General features: G+C 47.3%; 2 protein-coding genes and 1 long non-coding RNA gene across 3 annotated transcripts; 1 reads left to right on the forward strand and 2 right to left on the reverse strand.

Annotated features, from left to right (window-relative positions):
- Positions 1 to 4,988: 4,988 nt before the first annotated feature.
- On the reverse strand, positions 4,989 to 9,591 carry HOXA9 (homeobox A9). Its single transcript, XM_063153564.1, has 3 exons — positions 9,576 to 9,591; positions 7,561 to 8,109; positions 4,989 to 6,385 (listed from the first exon to the last, which is right to left on the reverse strand). Exons 2-3 carry the CDS (start codon positions 8,105 to 8,107, stop codon positions 6,147 to 6,149), a joined length of 786 nt encoding a protein of 261 aa, XP_063009634.1. The 5' UTR covers positions 8,108 to 8,109; positions 9,576 to 9,591; the 3' UTR covers positions 4,989 to 6,146.
- LOC134416943 (uncharacterized) lies at positions 7,477 to 8,651 on the forward strand. Its single transcript, XR_010027474.1, has 2 exons — positions 7,477 to 7,690; positions 8,514 to 8,651. It is a non-coding gene; the product is annotated as an uncharacterized LOC134416943 (long non-coding RNA).
- A 3,896-nt stretch (positions 9,592 to 13,487) lies between the features above and the next one.
- HOXA10 (homeobox A10) lies at positions 13,488 to 17,311 on the reverse strand. Its single transcript, XM_063153516.1, has 2 exons — positions 16,436 to 17,311; positions 13,488 to 15,003 (listed from the first exon to the last, which is right to left on the reverse strand). The coding sequence occupies exons 1-2, from the start codon at positions 17,253 to 17,255 to the stop codon at positions 14,729 to 14,731; spliced, it is 1,095 nt and encodes a 364-aa protein (XP_063009586.1). The 5' UTR covers positions 17,256 to 17,311; the 3' UTR covers positions 13,488 to 14,728.
- Between the last annotated feature and the right edge of the window lie 5,197 nt (positions 17,312 to 22,508).

Consider the following 22,508-nt stretch of genomic DNA (forward strand, 5'->3'; position numbering starts at 1 on the left):
GCAGCGGTACGCCCGCACGACGGGGAGAGTTGCTGCTTTTCTAAACACTGGGGTCCCCAACAATGCGAATGGCTCTCCATTGAGGATGCTGCTCCGTGCCCTTCCTTTAAACGGATCGTAAAATGAGTTTCCTTCCCTCAGACAGGGAGTCCTGGTAAAGACAGCTTTTACTGCCTGCCTGTATTGCACATCATAAACTGGAAGAAGCACAATGGAATTGCCCCGGAAATTCTCCTTTCAATTATAGTTTGGTGCCCCGTGTACAAAGACTTTCTCACCAGTTAAAATTGTTCTTGCCGATATTTCGCACGGACCCTAAACTTTGTGGTTTTAAACGTGGAGCACCCTCCCCCCCCCCCCCTGCACACCTCCAACACCCACCCGCGCACCCTTTGGCACCCTTTATGCGTGGTTATTGCAGCCCCATGAACACAGGTTACTGACAGAAGCAAGTCAGTTCATGAAATCACCAGATCCCTGAGATACTAGTGCTTCGGAGCATGCAGATGTGCTGGACGTATGTAAATGTTTGCCAAGTGTTAAGTATGTGAAAACGCAGTTATTATTCGCAGGCATTAAGGGAGAAGGCGCCGAAAGAGCCCCTTCGGCTATTTCTTCCAATTCACCAATATTAGACAATATCCCTGCGGTCGCAACCGCGGTGCGGGAGCATGCCGGCAGAAGAGGCTGCTGGAAGGGAATAGAGGCCCAAGAACTTAAACGAATGCGATGCAAACAAAACGACGACCAAGAAGATCAAAGAGGCTGAAGTAGATGGCATTAGACCAATAAATTGCTCCTCTGGTGACAACATACCAAGATGCAAGAAAAAAGAAACAGCAAATATAACCAATGTCTAGACTTAAATATGGATAGCGTAGTACCGAATAGATTGTCTGTGTGGTTGCATTTCGAGCTCTCTGATTCTCCACAATTTGCACGTTTGTGTATTTTTCTTTGCTTACGTGTGTTTGTCGCCGCCACGGATTTTTAAAATGTATTTTGCTTGCAGCTTATTTCCCCCTGGCAGCCGTTTAGATTTATCAAAAAGCCTTCACTGAATAAATACTAGAAGGACCCCTAGACATGGGTCCCTGCCACCTTGTTGACTCCCCGCACCCTCTGCGAGCTGGGCATAACGCTGCTTCTGAAACACCCTCTGAAATCTCCTGTTTTGTCGCTTACAGGATCAGGCTGGATTATCGTGCCTGTAAATCCGCTTTGCATTTGAATTTATTTTTTTTCCAAACGAGAAAGGGCGAACAGGCACAGATTTCAAGGTTTTGGTCATGGTAATATTCTCGCACGCTTTAAAAAATAACCCTCTAGGATGGATTAATTGTATTTTTTTTTTCCTTGCAAGCTCTGGACTACTCCTCTTTGGCACTGAGCTTTCCGGGAAGTAAAATGTAGTGATAAAACGGTGCTCGTAAGTTATAAGCGACCTGGGAGCACTACATGATTATGGCTTGTGTACTAAGCAGTATCTTGATGTGGTTCTTAGTAGAGAAGATTTTGCTGGTTTGGAATCTGTTCTCGCCATAATTTATCCACGATTATAATGGAACATGCTGTGCCAAGTTATTACTTAGTATGACGATGCATAAACACTTTTTAATTTCAATATAATTTTACTGCCCAAGGAAAAAATAATTACTCATAATAAGTTTAGCAACGCCATTGTCGACAAACATTTGATAGGAAGGCTCTTGTTAGAAAGCAGGGAGTGGCTGTTGATCCTTATCCCTAGAAAGTATTAAGTCTTTGAATCAGTGCGGGAAAAAAAAACTAGCTCACTGCATTCCCAGTGCTGAATTTCGATATAAAGAGAATGACTTTGATCTTTGATTTTAGGAAATGTAAGTAAGATGCAGAGAAAGTGGCTCTGTTACAGAGGACTATGCAGGGATTTGTTTAGTTGCCCGGCTTAAACTCACGAAATAAAACGTTTATATTTCAGCCCATATTTTATGCTTCCTTTCCTCCTGCATTTATTTTCCTTCCAATTACTTTTTTCCTCCGTCTCTTTTGGCAATTGCCATCTGAAAATATTCCACAACTCCACACTAAACCTCATTCTCAAGACGCGGGAGCCAACAAAAGCAAAGCGGCAAAAAAAAAAAAAAAAAAAAAAAAAAAAGGAGAAAAAAAAAAAAGGACAAAAAAAGAAAAAAGAAAAAAAAAGGGAAAAAAAGAGGGAAAAAAAGAAAACTATTTGAGGAAACAAAATAGACGGCGAGAACAAGTTAGGAATGACTTTGAGAGACACGTCAAGTTTGCAGAGCATCAGCCTTCTCACATCTGTGTAATATAATCACAATGAGTCCCACAGAGCTGAAATTGCTTCGGACACAAGCAGGGCTTTTTATTTGTATCAAAGACAGCTGTTGAAAAATTTCACCGGCCGGTAAATAATTTTCCAACTAGATTTTTGCAGCACTGCCGGTTCCCCGCATGGCTGTCTCAGCCGCGCAGAGCGGACAAGGGCATTGGAAAATCCATCGGTTGGCCCCAGAGCTCCAAGGGTGAAGATCTTCGGGCGTTCTCCTCCCAGGCTGAGCCGAGGAGACCCTCTTACATCCTGCCCGAACCCTTCTATTCCCCCTTTCTCCCAATATTTCATTTCACACCAGCCCTTCGGGAAATCAGGATACCCTGTTTGCAGGCTCGGAGCTTAAGCAGAGGAGAGCAAAGCTTTGGGGCAAGGGAGAAAAGAAGGAGCTGGCAGTTGGGTGCCAGGGCTCAATCCGTCTCTATCACATAATAGGAAATGTCTCGGTATTTTGAGAATAAGAAATTCACAGTGTGTCCTTGGTGCAGATCAAGCATCACTTTCTCCACGAGTGCCCTGAGCGTAGCCAGGCGGCAAACGCCACCCTGACAGCGCCCGCTCGGCGGGATAAGGCGGGAAAAAACTCGGGGATAAAGGGGGTCCAAAAGCACCCTCAAACCCGCCGGCCTTTGTCAAAACCACCTCAGCGCTCCCGAGCCCAGTTATGCTCCCATAAAGTCGACATTTTAGGAGCTGTCGGGAGGCGGCCGAGCGCTTGATGGCGGAGGGCGGCCGGGCTCCGTTTCGCGGGCTCACAGCGCCACCTGCCGCCGGCCGGCCGCCACTGCGGCGCCGCCGCCGCCCGGCCCGGCCCGGCGCGGCCCGCGCCCCGGCCCGCCAGCCCGCGGCAAGATAAATGTCCACCTCCCAGCCTGGATTTAAGCACGGGAAGGCCAATAAAAGGTTGTTATTTCCGCTCTCCCGCTTTATCTAAAACAGCCAGACAAAACAAATGAAAAGGCTTTTGTAGAAAATCTTAATTGTGGCTGGACAGTTGTAAACTCATTAAGAGCCGAATTCCAGACAGTTTGCAGACCCGTCATTTATTACACACTCTTAATGCTGATTCTTTGAAGTTGCCTCTGTCTGCAACAACAGAGGGCGTCCCAGCATCCCCAAATACTGGCTCGGGGATCAATTAGGGGGTTTTTTGTGTGTGTGCACGCCAGAACGGGCTCCCTTTTGCTAATTAGAACTCATCAAATCTTACCTCGGAATTATTTCCTTTTTTTTTTTTTTTTTTTTTTTTTTTTTTTTTTTAAGGTGAAGTCGAAAGCATTTTTTTTTCCTCCCGCAGTTCTGCACATCTGTAAACTTCTTGCCGGCTCCCTAAGTTTTGTCTTCAGCCCTGCAGCGTTTTACACCCCATAAACGGTTACAGCAGTCATTTTCTTTTATTGCACTGTAGTATGGCTCTGAATTTTCCTAACAACAACTTCTGCCAAGACCATAAGCGTGTTCCGTCCTATTTTGCTTTCAATACATGTACATATATATATGTATATATGTGTAAAGGTACCTTCATAAAACGAGAAGGATTTTATTGTTATTCGCCATATTTGCAAACAAGGGTCGGTGTGGTGTAGAGCTGTGCTGCGATTCATGTTATGGAGGATATCCACCGTGAGCAGTAAGATGTCCGCCCAAAACAAGGGTAAATTTCAGCAAGCTCATAGACTTTGCTATTTTCTTTTGTTGCTGAGCTTGGTTTGGCTTGGGGCGGCGGGGGAGGGGTAGATGAAATGGGGAGGGGATGTATGGAAATCTTCCACTCCAAAGAAATCATTCTTCTTTTTAAAAAATAAATACATACAATTTCGTGTTCTCTGCTGTAGACTGTGGCCAGACCACCGCTTTCCTTCGGCTAAATCAGCGACTAAAATTGACACCATAAATTCTACCATAATTGTCAGTAAAATTTTATCTGATTCTATATCTATCTATAAATACATATATAATCTGAGGCGCTAGTAAAACGCAACGGGTTGTATTTATTTGCCACGGGACATTTAAAAGGGAAAAAAAATTACAAAAATGAAGACACGGGAAGGAAAAAAGTGGATGACGTTTGAAATAACATATTTTGCATGGGCAATTATCTCAAGCAAGGAATTTGAAATGAACGCCCTGGTAAGGCGAGCCTTCTCACCGGGGTTGTGGAAGCACACTTAGTGCTGGACATTTTCTGGTGGAGGCTAATTAACAATCTCAGTTTAAATGTCGCCGTCTGAGCAGATTTACATTATTGTCCGCGCTGAAGAACGTCGGACATTTTGGTTTGGTCCTGGTTCCCCCGCCCCGGCGGCGAATTTTATTAAAACGGCGTTGGCTCGGCACCGTGCCCCGCTGCCATCCAGGGCTCCCTCCGCGCACTGCTAAGCACCAGCTTACCGAATCACCCCCCGAAGGGGGGAAGAAATCCCTACCCTCAGAGAAGCTATGGCATTTAGGATGCGAATGTGTCCATTTCGGATAAAAATAAAGAACAAATTTCCATCACCTGGGGGCTGCGTTTATAAAACCGTGGGTTTGCCTTGGCTCGAAAATAATACCACTCCTCGCCTCTGCAGCTGCCCTAGCCCCGCCACATCTGCTGGCGAGACTCGGTGTGCCGTGGAAGAATCTCTCCTCAGTAATCTTAAAACATCACAAAATATAAAAGAATCAATATATTTTATTTGGCAAAAAGTTAAATATCATTTCAACACAACGATTTGGTCAGTAGGCCATGAGGTAACTGTTTCAAAATAGACAGTGTATGTTCTGCATTAACATAACTTCCCAGATTTTTTTTTTAATCAATACAAATTTACAATAACCAAATGTAGGTTTTTATAATGTATAATTTATTATCAATAAAATTAACCTTCATTACAATAACCATCAAATCATTCGATTAAAATTCAAACATAAACCATAGGTAGTTACCCTTTTCACATATACGTATAGCTCCGAAATCTGCTAACTGCTCACTGGTGCAAAAACAATATTTAAGCTAGTCTGTTTATTTACTTTTTTTAATATATAGATTATATATACAACCGACAAAGACAGTACTATATATGTATCAACTGTGCATACTAAAATGACTTGCTTCATATTTTGAGAACCGTAATTCCCAGACATCCCGAACGAACGGTTTTTTCTACCTTTTTTTTTTTTTATTTTGCATTGGGATATATATAATATATATATTTTACAATCAAAGGTTAACTGTCTAATTATACAGAAAAGACTTAATACACTACAGAGCTATACTCTATGCAATTTTTATAATAAACAACCTGAGTTCAAATTGAATTCTAGCTTACACCATTACATCCGGTACAGCACCCAAGCACATAAATTGAGTCACAAACATAATTACCACAATAAAACACAGTGTTCAAGTATTAGAGCAGAGATCTCTCTGCCACGCAAAAAAGCGAATAAAATTAACTACGTAGACTAAACTATACAGTCCGTAAATAGTTGTGCATTATGAAAAGGTAGTTTTTTCTTATTTTTTTTTCTTTCCATAAGTGAAGAAACAGGTAGATTTATACAAGCCAGTTATACAGCCTTTTCGTGCTAATGCCCCCTTTTTCTTTCCTATTAGAAAATTAAAAGTCTTACTGTACCTCTCCTGGCAATCTGGCCTCTGTGACTATCATTGTACAATCATAATCAGAATTTGCCAAGGGAAAAATGAGGCCTGGACCCAGACGCATTGCATGGCAGGGCTTGAGGGGATGAATTTTTTTTGTTTGTTTTAACTGTTTTCTTTTTTTTTTCTTTTACTTTACGCATTTTCATTTTAACCCACGTGTCGCCATCATTCGTCCTTCGCTCGATCTTTGTTGATTTTCTTCATTTTCATCCTCCTGTTCTGAAACCAGATTTTCACTTGTCTCTCTGTTAAATTGAGGAGTCTGGCCACCTCGTATCTACGGTCCCTAGTGAGATACATATTGAACAGAAACTCCTTCTCCAGTTCCAGTGTCTGATGCTTGGTGTAAGGGCATCGCTTTTTCCTGGTGGACCTTGCGTGGAGCCAGTTTGCAGCTGGATTATCTACAACGAAAACAACAGAAGTTCAGGCTGAGGGGGAGGGTGGGAGGTGGAGGGAGGGGGCTGGGAGGGAAATCCACGCAGAAAGAGCCCATCAGGTGTCCCGGTGTTCGTGTTTGGGACGTGGCTCTCATTTCCCCAGGCACAGAGGCTCGTGAGGCACAATGGACTCCAAAATACGGACACATGGGGAGGTCACACGCAACCACACGCGGCAAAGCCCCGTTGCCCCCGCCTCCCCTCGCCTTTTTTATTGTTTGGAGAGAATACAATTTTTAAATACTTTCTCCTCCTCTCTCTTCCTCACTCTCTAAATCCTTCCCTCCTTCCTGGCCTCCCCACGCCTCAAACTGCCAGCCCGGGGAGTAAGCAGCCAGCTCAACATGTCATCGAAATTGTTTGTCTTTTTAATCTCTACCTTCTCCTGTGTCATCCCTGGCAAAACCCAGGGAGCTGGCGAGTTAATCTACAGCTGGCATAATTAAACCCTCGCCCTCTTAGGACCCTTATTCGCACGGCGTTAATCGCGATAGTAATCCCTAGGCGCTCTGCCACCAGTCTCGCAGTCCTGGGAGCATCCAGCCCGGGGTTTTCCACCGAGGAGACGAAAGGGGGAGGGGAGGAACCAAGTCAACGGCGAGGTTTCTGCTCTCAGCCCAGCAATAGCCGCCCTGTCCTGAGAGCCGTCTCAAAAAAGATCTGATTCACATCCAGTGCTTTCTAGGCACCCCTGTCCCCGGCGTCTGCCCACGCCTGGGAGCGCGGCGAGGCAGGAGGATGTGAGCACGTCCTGCTGAGTTTGCTGGGGTGGCAGGAGTGAGGATGGGCGGCTATTGCATTTCTCTCTCTCTCTCTCTTTTTTTCCCCTTTTTTTTTTTTTTTTCTTTTCTTTTTCTTTTTTCTTTCTTTTTCTTTTTTTTTTTTTTTTTTTTTTTAATGTTTTTTTAAGTTGCAGTTGTTGGGTGGGTTTTTTGTTTCCTTTCACCCCGGAAAGCCAGAGCCGTCCTAGATCCCGTTCGAGCCTGAGAAAGGCAGCACTGGCTTCTGCAGATGGCAGAGCCCGGCGGGCTGGCGCGGCGGCGGCCGGTGCTCGGCCGCGTAATTAGCCCCAGCGCCTCGACACCTCCCCGCGGCCGGCGCGGAGCCCTGAAGTCCATTACCCTCGCCGTCCCACTTACTTGGATCGATCTGCGGTTTCTCTCCGTTTGCCTCACTTTCTCCATTGCTTTCAGAGAATGCGCCTTCGTGGCTTTGCTTATCCCTATCAACTGGAGGAGAACCACAAGCATAATCAGAGAGAGACAAAGTGTGAGTGTCAAACGTGGTACAGTCAGCCCTCCTGGCCGCCAGCGGTTCAGGTTTAATGCCGTAATGCCTGCTGGTAGGTAACCCGGGGAAAGACAAGGAGCCCGGCACAGGCTCAAGCCACGAACGCATGTACCTGCCGTCGGGCGGTGCCACGGGCGCCTGGTGGTGCGCGTAGGGGTGGTAGACGGCGGGGACGCCGCTGGCGCCGGCGGGGTGCGCGGGGCTCCAGGGGGGGCCGAAGACGGGCGCCTTGGGCTGGAAGCTGCAGGGGGCCAGCTCGGGGTGCTCGGCCAGCGCCGCCGGCCGCGGCGGCGGCCCCAGCGGGGCGGGGGCGTAGCGGGGCGCCGCCAGCTCGTCCCCCTCCGGCACCAGGAAGGAGTCCACGTAGTAATTGCTGAGGGTCCCGGGAGCCGACATGGCGGGCGGGCGGGCGGGCGGCGGCGGACCCGCCGCGGTTCGGGGCTGCGGGTTTCACGTAACAACTTGGTGCTGGCGGAGAAGTAGAGTCAGTAATAAGTTGAGGGCAGCGCAGGCGCCCATTGGCTGCGCCTGTCACGTGGCGGGGGAGCAGAACAATAAAGTATAAATCAGTCCGCGGGCTATTAATGGGTCAGTGTTTTCCAGCCATAATTTTTATAGCGAGGCCATATGTTTTTATGCAAAGGGATATTTGAGTTATACGGCGGGGTTTGTTTTAATTGCGGCCAACTGAGATTAAAAGATCAGATTCCGTATTACAGCCCCCCTCCCCTCTTTCTCTCTCTCTTCCTCTCTCTCTCCCCTCTCTCTCTTTTTCTTTTTTTTTTTTTTTTTTTCGTTTAAGCGGACTATTTTATATCAAAATTAATCATCCCATCAGTGGGTCGTGTTCTCCGCGGAAAAAAATCCCGCCACCCTTGTGATCGGAGACCTTCACATAAAACGATACAATAACCGAAGCAATAAAAAGAGCAAAATAGTAGTTGCGGTATACTGTATTTAAATATACATTTATTATATTTCATAAGGAGTTATTGTTTCGGGAGCCACGGGGTTGTTATTAAGTCAGTAACTATGAGCGCGCTCATTTGCATCGCTGTGTTTCACAGCAGTAAAAATTTACGAGTGCTTGGAAAGGTTAAATTATACTATTGTGTTTAGTTTGGGAACCCACTGTAAATAATACCGTTCCGTTCGGCTCAGAGCTGGCAGCGGAAAGTCAAATTCAACGTATCCCCTTTCCGAAAGGCCGGCGCAGAGCCGGCCCTCCCCGCCCGGCCGGAGAAGGACAGGGGCAGGCGCTGGCTCGGTATTTAGCCCGGCCCGCACCGAAGTGCACTTCACCAGCCCAGCCCGCCGGGCACGGTGTGGCAGTGACCGAAACACCCTCCTCGTCCTGCCCGCCGCCCCTGCCCTTGGACCGGGGAGCCCTTCGCCAGGCCGGGGAGCGCAGCCGGGGCTGGGCGGCGGTGGCCGGAGGGAGCGGCCGTCCCGGCCGGGAGGGAAGGAGTGCGGGCAGAGCCGGGCGGCGGTATTTATCACCACAATTAATTCTGCAACTATGCAGGGAAGCAGCGGGGGGAAAGGGCAGAAAATGCCCCGTCTCCCCTCTGCCGAAAGGCACCCTGCTTCTCCAGGCGGCTATCAAAGGGGCGTTCGCAGCCGGCCGTCCGGCGTTCTGGTGAATCAAATTTATGTGCAAATATAGTTATTTATTTGCTGGCACCTCCTGTGACTGCAGGACACACGCTAGCGGCATCGGAAGCCGAGCGGAGGGTTACAATCCTCCGCAGAAGGAGGGGAGGGTGCGCGGGGGAAAGTAAGAGGCGGCCAGATCCAAGTCCAGTGTTAGGAATTAAAGTAGTGGCTGAGCTCTTGGCAAACATGCCTGCGACTCCCTGGTTTCTCTCTCCCTGGCGGACATTCACGCTGTTTATCCCCGTGGCTGGCGAAGGAGCGCGGTCACTAAGATGCAGGGGGCACAAAAAAAAATCTCCGTGAGAGGCTCAATTTACTCGAAATATCTTGTATTGAAAAGAGAGCCCAGCAAACGGCAGGGACGACTGAGTAATGATTAGAATCACGTGTAAATATTGTGCATGCGAAAGTGTGGTTTTAATTAGTTTTACATCGCTATGTGGGCTGTCTCTCTCCCTCTCTCTCTCTCGCTCTCCTTCTTTCTTTTTCTTTTCATGTCTTCTCAACAGTTTAATCCGAAATCTTACAGAGGGCCTATTTTAACACCGCTCTCTCCCACATTCAAAATTACAAAGGCTCATAATGAAACTATTATCCCCCATTAGAGTTCGAAAATCGTGGAACAGTTCAAGATCTCAATAAACAAGAGGCCCGTTATTTTCTAACAATTTTAAAAATGCAAATAAAGCTCTCTCTTTTTTTTTTTTTTTTTTTTTTCTTCCCCATTGTATAGACACTCCGTAATAGAAAAAAATAATTGTATTTCTTTCCTGGAAAGACGGAACTCCACGTCATTTGTATTTATTATTAAGAGTCAGCTGTGGTGAAATGTGATTGTAGAACTTCCTTTTTCCATTCAGAAAAAATAATCTTAGCTGCAGGAGTCCTGGATGTTTATATTCGAATTTGGGTTCTCAACTACAGCAGCGGGTTTTATTTTTTTGGTTCGTCACCAAAACTAATAGCAAATGAATAACAATAACAATAGCGCTTAAAAGAACGTGACTGCGTTTTTATTTCCCCTGTAAAATTCCGCATTTGTTCGCTGCCAACATCCAAGGGGCAGGAGAGGTTGTACAGAAAGTAAGAGGAGAAATACAGCAAATAATTAGATATTTTTCACGCGGTCACGTTGCTGACAATTACGCTGGGATATTCGACTCTTTTATCGCCGTTTTAGATCCATTTTCACCCAAAGTACATTTTTCATACGAGCCACGTAGGCGATTTCGCTTCATCAATTTACTTTGCAAATTACTTAAGGTTTTGGTGACTTCCACCTTGGGGGGCAAAATACCCCAAACAGGGCAGAAACAGACATTGACACTAAAATGCTACATGAAACCAGAATTCCCAGGAACGATGCAGCGCCGGAGCGATCGTGTCCGAATAAAGTACTCCCTGTCCTCCATCCCAACGCAGCCGAACGAGCAGAGCTCCCATTCCGCTAGCTCCAGCCCCCGGCTGCATCAGGAAGGATCCCGTCGGTTTTTAAGCGGGGGGGCAGCTTCAGGCGCTGCTTCATTAGCCGCGCACCGCGGAGGCGCTCAGCGTACGCGGGCGCGGGGCAGGAATTCGCGGGCGTTGGCGATCTCGCCTGAACGGGAAGTTCAGGATCGCCTTTCCCAGGGTTTCCTGCCACTGCAGACCTCTCTCACGGAACCAGTGGTGGTACGAAGCCACGGAGGGGTTTTGGCACAGTGAAGAGAAAAAATGATTCAGAATTTAGAGGAAGCAGTCCAAAATCAGGATGAGGCCATTCAGCTGGGAATCAAAAGGGCAGAGGCAAAAGACGCCATACAGGCACACACACAAACACAGAACTGTAAATACACTCCCCGAAATGTACACAGACACTGCAGATAGCCCGTCAGACCTTGTGCGGAGAGGCAAACACAAGCACTTAAATTTTACTGCAATGCAGAGCTCAGCTCCTGCCCCGGCCGGGGACGACTGCATTTCTGAGTACGGCTGAAATCCGCTATCCAAACTCATTTGAGCTCCTGCAGCCCAGCCTGAACTTTCGAAAAACTTCTTAGGTTTTACTATTGCTATTTTTTAAAGGCAAACATAATCACGACCGCTAAAAAATAAATAGAATTAAACGAGCAACGAGTGAGTTTTCTGTCCTTTTCCCCGCCCTCCTTCCCTCCGCGGAGGGTGCCCCGCTCCGCGGCCGCGGCGGCGCTGGCTGCTGGCGGAGAGCCCGGCGGGAGCCCGCCCATTGCCCGCGGTCGCGCTGCGAACACAAAAGGCGGCGGTGGCGGCGACGGCAGCGGGCCCGGAGAGGTCGCTGTTGCCCGTTCCGCCGCCGCGGAGAGCCCGCACTGCAATCGTGATCGTAACCGAGGCCTTGCGGGCCGCGGGCAGCCCCGGGGTAGCGGGCCCGACGGCGGAGGCGCGGAGCCGGCCGAGCCCCGAGCCAGGCTCCGGCAGCCCCGGCCTGCCCTGCACCGGGGCCGAGCGCCGCCGCCGGCACGGAGCACCCCGCCGCCCGTGGGTGCGCTCCGGGCCCCAGTTTGTGATGACGCCTGCAGTGGGGCAGGTAGATTTGATCTCTCCCCACCCCCTCCCCTAGGCACGCTTGCAGGTCTTTCGGTTTTTAATACATCCAGATTGAAAAATAAAACAGCCGCCCACCTCCCCCCGGCCCCCGGAGCTCGACCCACGCCGAGCGGAATGCAAAAACGCACCTGACCTTGAATGCAGCCAACGAGATATATTAAAAACCCGCAAGCAGGCAGGGACTCGCTTAGGAGCTAGCTAACCTTGAAGAACTTGTCAAGCTTCCCCCCTCGGCTGCCGTGTTTATCTGAGGAATCAAAGGAGGCTCCGCTGCAGATGGGAAACAATGGCATTGGGACTTGACGCCTACAGTTCACTTCAGCGCTAAGATTTCTTCGGGTAGAAAGGACCCTCGCACCAAGCATACCTGGTGATGATATCAACTGAAGTAATTAAGGCAGTTTCGTGCTGTAGAGAGAAAGGTGGAGCCCCAACAACATGAAACTACCTAAACCACAGAGCAGTTCTCAGGCGCTAATTATTACTTTCCCCATTGCCGTGGTCCTTAACGCAAGGATCCCGCTACGAAAATAAAACCAGAAACGTGACTAAAACATGCCTCTCGCCCTCCCGCCCACCCCGCCGGCGCCCCTCCGCGCCCCCCGGCCAGCCTCGGGTGGGTTAATGAAAACAAGAATAAAATATAATAACAACCACCCACACACACGCGAGCGGGCAGCTTTCGCCTTTCCATGCAGATGTAATCGGGGGAAAAAGGGCCGTGCACGACGATGTTACATCACGAAAAGCTAACGGCTCCCAAGAAGCCAGCCCGGGTTCAAAGTCTGTCCCCCCCCTCCTCCCGGCATACATATACCCTTGCAAGGAAGCATTAGCTGTCTCTTTTCTTCCAGCCTTCCTTTTGCGTTCCCTTTGTGCAAGACCCTGTTAGCTAAACATGCAGCGAGGAAGAAAGGATGCAGGAAAAAAAAAAAAAAAAAAAAAAAAAAGACAAGGAAAAAAAAAAAAAAAAAAAAAAAAAAGGCAGCCTGTGTGAAATAAGCTCTTCCACATGCAGCCAGGTAGGGAATAGCCTTGTCTGGAGGGGCCCGCTGGCAGGGAGGCGAGGCTGGCGTCCCCCCCCCCCCTTCCATGATCTCACCTTTACGATTTCTTCTCAGCCCTGAGATAAAGCTAGAATTTTGTCAACGTCCTCTGGAGTTAAAAATCTCCGCACACTTGTAGGTGTTCGATTAACAAAAAGGGAAAAAAAAAAAAAAAAAAAAAAAGAGAAGAAATATATCGTTTCCCTACCCTCAAGAAATAGTAATTTGCTTCCTCAGTCTATGCAGTTCCTCAGTCAACTGAAACCACTCGTTCAAGACAGCAACAATCCAGATATACTAGCAAGTCATAAAACTGAACAAAAGCCGACAAACCTTAGAGCACCATCGCTATATGGCCCAGACAAATTACGACCGTCTAGGTAATATTTAAATAGATTCCTAAAGTAATTGCAGGGGGTTTAGGCAACTATTCCTGTTGTAAAAGTTCTCGAAGACATAAAGTAGAACCTGAGGATAAACAGTCACAAAAAGAGGTAAAATTAAAAGGATTCATTCCACGGTTTTTTTATTCTTCTATGAGAACATAAACATCGTCTTTTTCACGCACAGCAGCATTACAATATTAATTTATTCCGATTTAAGGTAAGAACTAGATATAGCTAGAACTAACATTTATAATAACGATAGAATGCATTTGCTTAAAACAGTATCGGCATTTTAATAATAATAGACATTTATCCATATCTGTATTTATAGCTTTTCCCCTTCTTTCTCTTTTTTTTTAATTTTTTTTAAATTTTTTGACCTATATGTTTGACCCTTTAATGAATGTAACTTCACAGTATAAAGGAAGACGAACATATTCTCCCTCGCAATCTCAGACTCTGGCTCAGAAAGTCCATCTGATGTTCAGGATATATACTTTCAGTGAAATTAGTGAGGAAAAAAGTGACTATTTTCTTTTCAAGGGGGAATTTCTGTGTGCTTGTCATGCGTTACCAATGGTAACGTTATATATAGACACAAAAGAAAATCACCAAATTCACATATTTAAGCAAAACTACATTAAGTAAATATCTACAACCAGCGAGAGAAATTCAGAGGTAAGTGTAATAATTTAGTCCATGAGTAAAACGAAATCTTTTATACCTTTAAAGAGAAGATATTTCATTTTCCTGGCCAAATTTAAAGCTGTAATATTGGCTTTTAAGGTAAAGTGTAAAAAAAAAAAAAAAAAAAAAGAAAAAAAGAAAAATAATTCCTAACACCCGTTCCCGTGAAACCCTTTTAAAGGATGCCTGCATTTCATTATTTTAAGTCCCGCTTTTCGAAGGAAAAAAGGGGGAGGGGGAGAAAAGGCAAACAGAGAAGGGGAAAGCTCCCAATATATAGAAATATGGCAACACTTAAATTCTTCATTGTGCAGCTACGTACAGTCCAAGTTACAGCACTTATATTTTAAATGAATGCACCTTTAACTAGGATTGTTTACTTTTCAGAGAGACGGATAGGGAGAAACATATTTGCAGCTCCTGAAATGGTATTTTTGTGTTTCAAAGCTTAGAGGAAACCAATTGGCCCCGGGAAAGGCTGAAGGAAGAGGGGAGGTTCACACACGGTATTTTGTGCTTTAGCGTGACTTTAATCCGCCCACCCCCCAAAGTAGCTCTTAAGAGGTTAAGGACATATTGAGAGCGCCTAAAATCGTTAATCCATACAGGTGCGGATGAATACAGCCTAGGAAAATGATACTGGCTCTTTAAACCATAAAGATGTGTTTATAGGTTCATCAAGAGAAATTAAAGTTGGCTGTGAGCTCCCGAATCCTATTCTCTCTGTTCATTTTCTTCAGTTTCATTCTGCGGTTCTGAAACCAGATTTTAACTTGTCTGTCTGTGAGGTGGACTGTGCGGCTGATCTCTAGGCGACGCTCACGAGTCAGGTACATATTGAATAGAAACTCCTTTTCCAGCTCGAGAGTTTGATGCTTGGTATAGGGGCATCGTTTCTTTCTGCCACTTTTTGCCGTGAGCCAGTTTGCTGCATTTTCTCCTTTTGAATTGCCTAGTTTTGAGAAAGTAAAAAATGGACGTTACCATCGGGTAGGAGGCAGAGAGCTGTGGGGGAGAAGGAAGGAGCATCTGTGCGTGCGCCTGTGTCTGTGTGTGCGATGGGCTCGCTCCGCCAGCTGCGGAGAACTGGAATGTGGGGTGTCCTTGAGGGAACCGAGAGCTTCAGAACGGTTTCCCAAAGGTTTTGGGTTTGTCCGGGTAAGAACTGCCACTGCTCACAAACCTCCGGACAGCCTCTGGCGGGGCAGCGTGCCCCGGATTTGTAGTTTATCTCCGACCCTCCAAAATGAGCTCCTACCCTCTCCCTGTCGGCCATTCCGAGCCCTTTGGTACTGGGGGCAGTTGCTGAAGGGCCTGCAGTCTCATTTCCTTCTCCCCAGGCACCTGCTTCCAAAAAAACAAAGCCTCCGGATCCGGATTTTGTAAGCGTGCTACGGAGGTGGAAAACAAGGTGAGCTGGGGAGCCGGAGCCTCCCTGCCTTCAGCCCCTGCCTTTCCGGAGAGCCTCGCCATGGCCTTCTCATTTCCAACCATTTCGGGAGAGAAAAAATGCGGTCATAACAACAATAAAAAGGTTTTGAGGTGATTTCTATCAGTGGAACTGACTGGGAAAGAGGTAACACCAATCCCTTGATGGCTCAAGAGTGGTTAGTGGTTTGGGGTTGGCTCTCTAACAGTTTTTCGCTGACCCTTCTTTTCTTTTTTTTTTTTTTTTCCCTTTTCTTTAAATGCTACTTTCCAACGAGCCGCCTAAAAGGAATAAAAGGGCGTCCGAAAGGCGGACGGAGAGAAGCTCCTGCTAAATCTGCCGTCCGGGGAAGGGGAGCTATTTTTTGCCATGGGGACACGAAAGGGAAATAAATAAAGAAAAGTATAAATAACAGCTGTGTTATCTAGTGTAGATGCTGAAGGATATTCGCCGTGCATTCATCAGTCTAATTTGATAGCAGCTCATAGATGGCACATTTCAGCGCGGTTGTTATTCCGAAAAGCATTCTGGATCGTAAAATATAACTTACCGCGTTAATAGGTTTATTTATTGGCACTGCCTATTGCTTATTTTGGATGCTTTACAAACATCTCTGTTATCTGGTAGGCACCTTCACATCACGGGGGAGAGATTGATCTTGTTTTTCTATATATTTTAGCAGCATGCAGGCTAAAGTTGCCCATAGCGGAGGCTCTAAGGGTTTTAAACTATAGGATGGACATTAATTTTTACGGCAACCCCATGCCCGAATATTACAAAGTTCAGAAGGTCAGTCTGAGCAGCGCTTCTTGGCAGCCCCGCGGGGCAGCTGGGATCCTCCTTTCGCATTTCAATGCCACTATGATCCTCAACGACTATTTTTTTTCTTACTTTCTTTCTTTTATTTTTCTCTCTTTAATCATCACTACCACCATCATCACCATCATTCGCTTACCTACAGGCTCTTTCTCTGGAGAAGCTTTGCTGCTCTCTGACGGAGCTGGAGAGAGCTCCTCTGCGGTGGAAGATGAAGCCTGAGTCTCGTCCTCCCTCTGGGAGACGCACGCCAAGGGGCTTGGGGAGCGCTCCTCATCCTCCTTCCTCCCCGGCTCCGGGACGGGAGGCAAAGATGGAGGCGTCTGGAAGCGGCCGGGGGGCTGCGGAGGGAAGGGGGCAGCCCCGGCTGGCCCCGCGCCGTAGCTCTTGGAAGTGCCATAAGCCTGGGAGAGGCGGAAGTAGCCCGGCACGGGGACCCCGCCGCCGCCGCTGGCTGGGCTGACCTCGGCGCTCAGCCGCGGGAAGGGAGCGAGCTCGGTGGCGGCCGAGCCCTTGGGGCATTTCTCTGAGTCATAGAGGCAGTAGGAGCTCTCCTCCTTAATGCTCGTAGCGAAGGAGCACGAGGTGGCCTGCTGGCTCTCCGGCTCTTCCATGCGACAGGACCGGGGAGGATCTAGCCACACTTCCATCCCTGACACGTAGGAGTGCGAGTTGGGGACCATGCTTTGAGAAGTACCTTCATTGCGTTTGCCCAGAACGGGGAAAAGTCCGCAGCTTTGCAGCCCGTAGGACAGATCGGACGCCTGTGGCAGGTAGATCCCACTGTTGGGATAGTAGCCGCCTCCTCCTCCGCCTCCGCCTCCTGCTCCCGCCGCTTCCCCTCTGCCCGAGCTGATCAGGGAGTCTACCAAAAAGGAGTTTGCAGCCGGGCTCTCGGAGCATGACATTGTTGTGGAATAATTTGGCGAAGGGAGCAGATAGCCCTTTCTGGCTGACATTTCTTGTGCAAAACATGCTGAATATGATGAGAGATACCCCCGCACCACGGCAGGCGCCCGCAGCCAATGGAAGCCCGGGCCTCCCCAGCAACCCCTCCCCGTCTGGTTTCGTATGCACAGAGCTGCTCTCAGGTCGACCTCTGAATTTGGAAGATAGATGTATATTAATGTGTAATATGGATTTCCATACACACGGGCGCGCGCACTTCCACCATATGGGCGAGCGCCTGCGCCCAGGAGGGAGCCGCGCTCCCGGGAAGGGGAAGGGGAAGGGGAAGGGGAAGGGGAAGGGGAAGGGGAAGGGGAAGGGGAAGGGGAAGGGGAAGGGGAAGGGGAAGGGGAAAGAGAAGGCTGTGCTGGTACTGGCTCCAAGTTTGCTCCCTTCTTATCACACACGCCGCTATAAAATAGCCCGGCGGTCCTGATGTTTATTATACCTAGGCTGAAGCCGTGTCCAGATGAAGCTTTTACTATCGCTCCTCTCTCCCCGCGGTCGGGCTTTCCAGCAGCAATGCCTGCTCACCTCCCTCCGCAGCTATGTGTCACACGAAATTAATAAAGCCACGGCTCGCCCGGTGTTTTATGCTCAGCCTCTGCTCATTTTATTTGATTGTCTCGTTTTTTTAAGAAATAAAAGACGTGTTATTGTTTATCACGGATCATTGGAAACCGTAAAGGGGCCTGGTGCCTCCCGCGTTAAACTAGCGAGGAAGGGGGCTGCTTGCAGCCTAACATCACCGCCACGACGCCAGGCTGGGCTTAATTTTCCTGGAGATAAAATGCTCGCCGCTGCGCTGAGGAATCTCTTAGGGAGCAATGCCACTCTGGGAGGATTGATTGTGCGGTTGCAGCTTCTAATGCTTTAGTTAACGCTGGATTCTTAGTGAGGTCTGATTACCATTTAAAATATAAAGCCAGACATATGTCACAGAAAGAATCCAGACGCGAGCAGTTCAAATGGATCCTCGCAGGATGCTGCGCACCGTGTTTATTGATGTGTTTATATTTGGACGATCATTTTTATATCTCCCCTCCCTCCCGCTCCATTTGGGTCTTTTCACTTTCGCCTCTTCAAAAGCATCGTCTCCGTTAAGCAATGCACTAAATAATAGAAATAAGAGTAGCTAGATAAATACCGAGATACTAGACAGCCCGGTCCAGTCGATATGTAATTGTGGCGGAGGTAGCAGACAGAGAGCAGACAGGCAGGGACGCAGGCAGAGAGACAGATAGATTTCGTAATGAAATGCTTAATGATGACTTGCTTTCACTTCCATCATCTCTCGCTTATGCCATTTTGAAGTCGCCTCACTGCCTGGGCCGCGGAACGAGGGCACTTTAGTTCAAGGGGAGCCTGAGGCTGCCCGGTTCCCGCTGCCCATCCCTGAGGAGCATCACTCGCTCCTCTCTCCCGCACGCCGCCGGGATGAGCGGCCATCGGCCGCTTTCTGCTTCCAGCAGGTCGGGCGGGTGAGAGCGGCCGCCGACCGGGCGTCACCACCGGCCGGGACCAGAGTCCGTGCCGGGCACCGGCTGCCGTGGCCGGGAGGGCACCGGCGGCGGTGCTGGGGCCGCTGCCTGCGGGGAGGGGTGTGCCGGAGCAGGCGCGGCGCCCCGAATTCCCCGGGCCCTACCCTCGGCCTTCGAAACCCCCAGGGAGCCCTTCTTCCCCTCGCCCCACGGATCTGTCAAGCCCCACGTGGTCTTGTCCCGCAATATTTGCCTGCCACGGGGAAAAGCTTTTTTCCACAGCGTGACATTCCCTGCGGCAGGAGGGCAGTGTCCCTTCCCGCGGGGCCCTCCCCAGCGTCCCTCCGCGCCCCCGGGAAGCGCCAGGGCAGGCAGGGGATGCTACAACTTTGGAACACCCATCAAATCTCTGTGGAAAGGCGCCTGATTTTTCCAGCGTGGTGGGGCGAGCATCACATCGCGGTTTCCTTCTGACCGGCCCGTGGGATGCGGTGACGGGGGCAGATCTCCCAGCCTGTAGAAGCCCTTCGATTTTTTTTCCCTTCCCGCATTTCCTCCTGTGACTTTGTTTGTGATTTCCCAACCCGACTAACTTCGGATGTGTTAATGTGCGATGGACGAACCCTTATCAGATTCCTATGAGGGCCATATCATTACTAACAAAATTAATACCACAGAAGGAACTGGTTTATTGGCTGATATACAGGAAGGCTATTATCAATAGGCTTAGCTTCATAAATACAGATCTAAATAAAAAGAAACGTGAGCCCCAGCGCCGCCTTCCAAATACATTTCTCTACACAAGTCAGGTATAAAAATTACTCTGGGGAAGTCTGCTCTTGCGGTATGTTTATTTTGCATTTGCCAAATTAAATAGAAACGGATTGCAAATCTAAAAGCCATACGGAACCGAGGAGAAACGCTTGAAATCATTCCAAAGCTGTTTTTAAAATAAGCAGCTCCCTTTTAAAAATTGGATTAAAGTGAAGGAAAGTACTATAAAAAGTACGCTGCAATCTTCGTCAGCCGAAATGACTGCGAGTGCATCGATGAGACGCGAGTTGGCTTCTCCTCCCTCTGCGATCTAGTGCAGGGGAGTCAGACAAAAAGCACAGAGGCCGGTGAGAATTTTGGAAGGTGTTCTTTGGCCTCCCCGTTTGGGTTTTGCAGCAGTGGGTTACCCCAGCCCCGTGTCAGGTCCCGCGGGAGCTGCCGTGGGCTCCTGCGGTGACCGCAGTAAACGGAGCCGGTTTGATGGTCAAGGCACCGGCCCCGTCTAGATCATGAACTCAGCTCGGCGCTGCATTATCTCCGCTTTCTTTAATCGCTAACAAGGCCAAGGCAAATAGTAACCAGCATCATCAAACCCAGCGAAGTAAAACTAATAATGTTCACTTGATTCGTAACTATAAAAGATAATGGTCAATTCTGACTAAACTGAGCTAATTTGGCATGCGCTGAGTGCAGCTACTGCGTTACCAGCGCTTAACAATGTGTCCCTTGGAACTTAACCCCTATTTAAAAGAAATTTTAAAGAATATTGTGGACGCCAGGGGACGAGAATTACTTTCTTTTTAATTCTACTTCTGTAAGTAAAGCTATCCGAGGGTCTATAAAACCGAGCAAATAAAATTCTGATAAATATCAAAGCCAGCGAGAAGGTGTTTTCGTGGAGAATCTAAATTCATGGCGTACATAGACAATACTATCAAAATAAAATTTTATTGATCTAAGAAAAATATAATAGATGCATTAATAGCGTCGTTAAGCCGTTTTATTGGTTGAACTAAAATTAAAAACAAAAAGGGAATAAATAAAAACCGACAGCTCAGCCTAAGTAAACTCTGACTGGAAATCTCAAAACGTATCGTGTTAAACCGTGATTTATCTTTTTATTATTGGCCCGTATAACCCAAAAGATCAGCGCTGTTAATCCAGAGACGCATTTTGCGAGCTAATTAAAATATGCTTTTATTTGTAGACATGGGCAAGCTGCAATTTGTGAAAACGTAAACGGCCTTGCAGTCTGTGCGGGAGTGCATGCGCCGCCTATCTGAGAGTGCAGCCGTGGACTGCATTTTATACAGCTCCAAAAATTAATGCGATCAGACTATAGTTATTTAATATTGGAACTGTCAGCTCCCTGGAACGTGTGTGTGTGCCAGATTCCTCTTTTTTCTTTTTTTTTCCTTTTTTTTTTTTTTTTTTTTTTTTTTTTTTTTTTTTTTTTTTTTTTTTTTTTTTTTCTGGATTTGCTCCAAAGAAGGCGGATTTCAGACAGGAGGTTTAGGAACAGCGTCTGTGCCAAGTTAGGTGACAAATGACGGCCCCACTAATTTTATCTTTACTAGAAATTCTTTCACGCTGGTGGTGCTGCTGGGGAGGTTGGCTTGTTTTGGCGGATTATCTCGTTAAAAATTAGGCTGCGATTTAATTTTATTCCAGCCATCCGGAGGCTTGCTCGCCTAACTATGTTTTATATTATACATGTATCGTTTTACTTATTTGGATTAGGAACATATTTTGCAAGTAATTCTGACGAGTTTCAAATGCTGGTGTGCGGCAGGACAAAATACACCCAAACCAATTCATTTGGGCTTTATTTCCTCGCCGTTTTCCGGCACTGACGAGAACAACGGGGCTTTCTATTGTCCAGAGAGCCCCAAACACCATGCAGAAGCAACAACGGTATCGGGTTATATATGTGTGGGGAAAATATTCCATGCCCAAGTCTGTCTTTTAAGTGCACCCCTTCTATTGCCAGAGATGCACCGCACAGCTCTATTAAGCATTTGAAACTGTAGCCTTTCTCCTTTTTTTTGTGGCTGTCTTCCCTTTAAAGAAGATCTGAATCCATATAAATTTTTTTTTTTTTTTGGTTGCGGTATAGCTTGGCTGTCAGACACACACGTCGGCCAGAAGTTTCGATTTCAGCACATTTAATGAAAAGATTGTGACCCAAACAAACAAAAAAAATTAAAAAAAAATATAGACAACAAAACACAAACCCAATGAGCTTATGAAAAAGCCTCCCAGGGGTTTGGATGTGGTATGTGAGCTGAAGTTGAGTACACGATTAATTAAACACAGTGTAGACACTGAGCTGGCTTCCCCTCTTCCCTCCAAAACACGCAAACCCAAATAATGTGAAATAATAAACAGTTATTGTAAGAAACAAGCTTGTTTTTTTAAAATATTATCCTATGACCGCGGCCGTCAGTAAACAATTCGTAACCAGAGGGCGCTTTAACTGCTGCTGGGGTCCCTTTGATTTATTCAGCCAAGTATTGAATGGGACAGGGAAACAACAAGGGGAAAAATAAATATTTGATCAAATATGTGGAGTTTAACTTGACTGGTGTAAAATGAAATGTTGCAAAGGGACCCTCAAATCTCCCTGCTTCTCACGTGGCTTCTTGCGTCCTGGCATTGCTGAGGGAAGTCAAAAGGGATCAACATCCCCGAGCTTTTAATGGAGCATCTTTGATGAAATCGATAGGTTCCAATAATCATCTGAAAGTGCTCTCTGTCGACTGAGCATGTGCTCTTAACTACACTTGCAACAGTCCCCTGGAAGCACAGTTTAAAAAATACTGCAGGCAACAGGCATTATATACATAGAAGATAAAGGATAAAATCATATTTTAATTTTTTTTCGGACAGATATTTTAAACTCTGCCCTAAGAAACATGTGTATTAAAGCATGTAGACAAACCAGTATCTTCTCCATACAATACCACCTTCCCGCCCACCCTTCTCAAATGGAGACATAAGAAAAACATG

This window comes from Melospiza melodia, chromosome 1 (genome assembly GCF_035770615.1).
Source record: "Melospiza melodia melodia isolate bMelMel2 chromosome 1, bMelMel2.pri, whole genome shotgun sequence".
NCBI classification, from domain to species: Eukaryota; Metazoa; Chordata; class Aves; order Passeriformes; family Passerellidae; genus Melospiza; species Melospiza melodia.

Bases quoted from the DNA above. Each gene is read 5' to 3' on its own strand.
- HOXA9 (XM_063153564.1), bottom strand. From the start codon at position 8,107: ATGTCGGCTCCCGGGACCCTCAGCAATTACTACGTGGACTCCTTCCTG. The intron at 6,386-7,560 runs GTAAGTGGGACG...TTTTCGTTGTAG, and splicing joins GAAACCGCAGATCGATCCAA to ATAATCCAGCTGCAAACTGG.
- HOXA10 (XM_063153516.1), bottom strand. From the start codon at position 17,255: ATGTCAGCCAGAAAGGGCTATCTGCTCCCTTCGCCAAATTATTCCACA. The intron at 15,004-16,435 runs GTAAGCGAATGA...TCTCAAAACTAG, and splicing joins TCCAGAGAAAGAGCCTGTAG to GCAATTCAAAAGGAGAAAAT.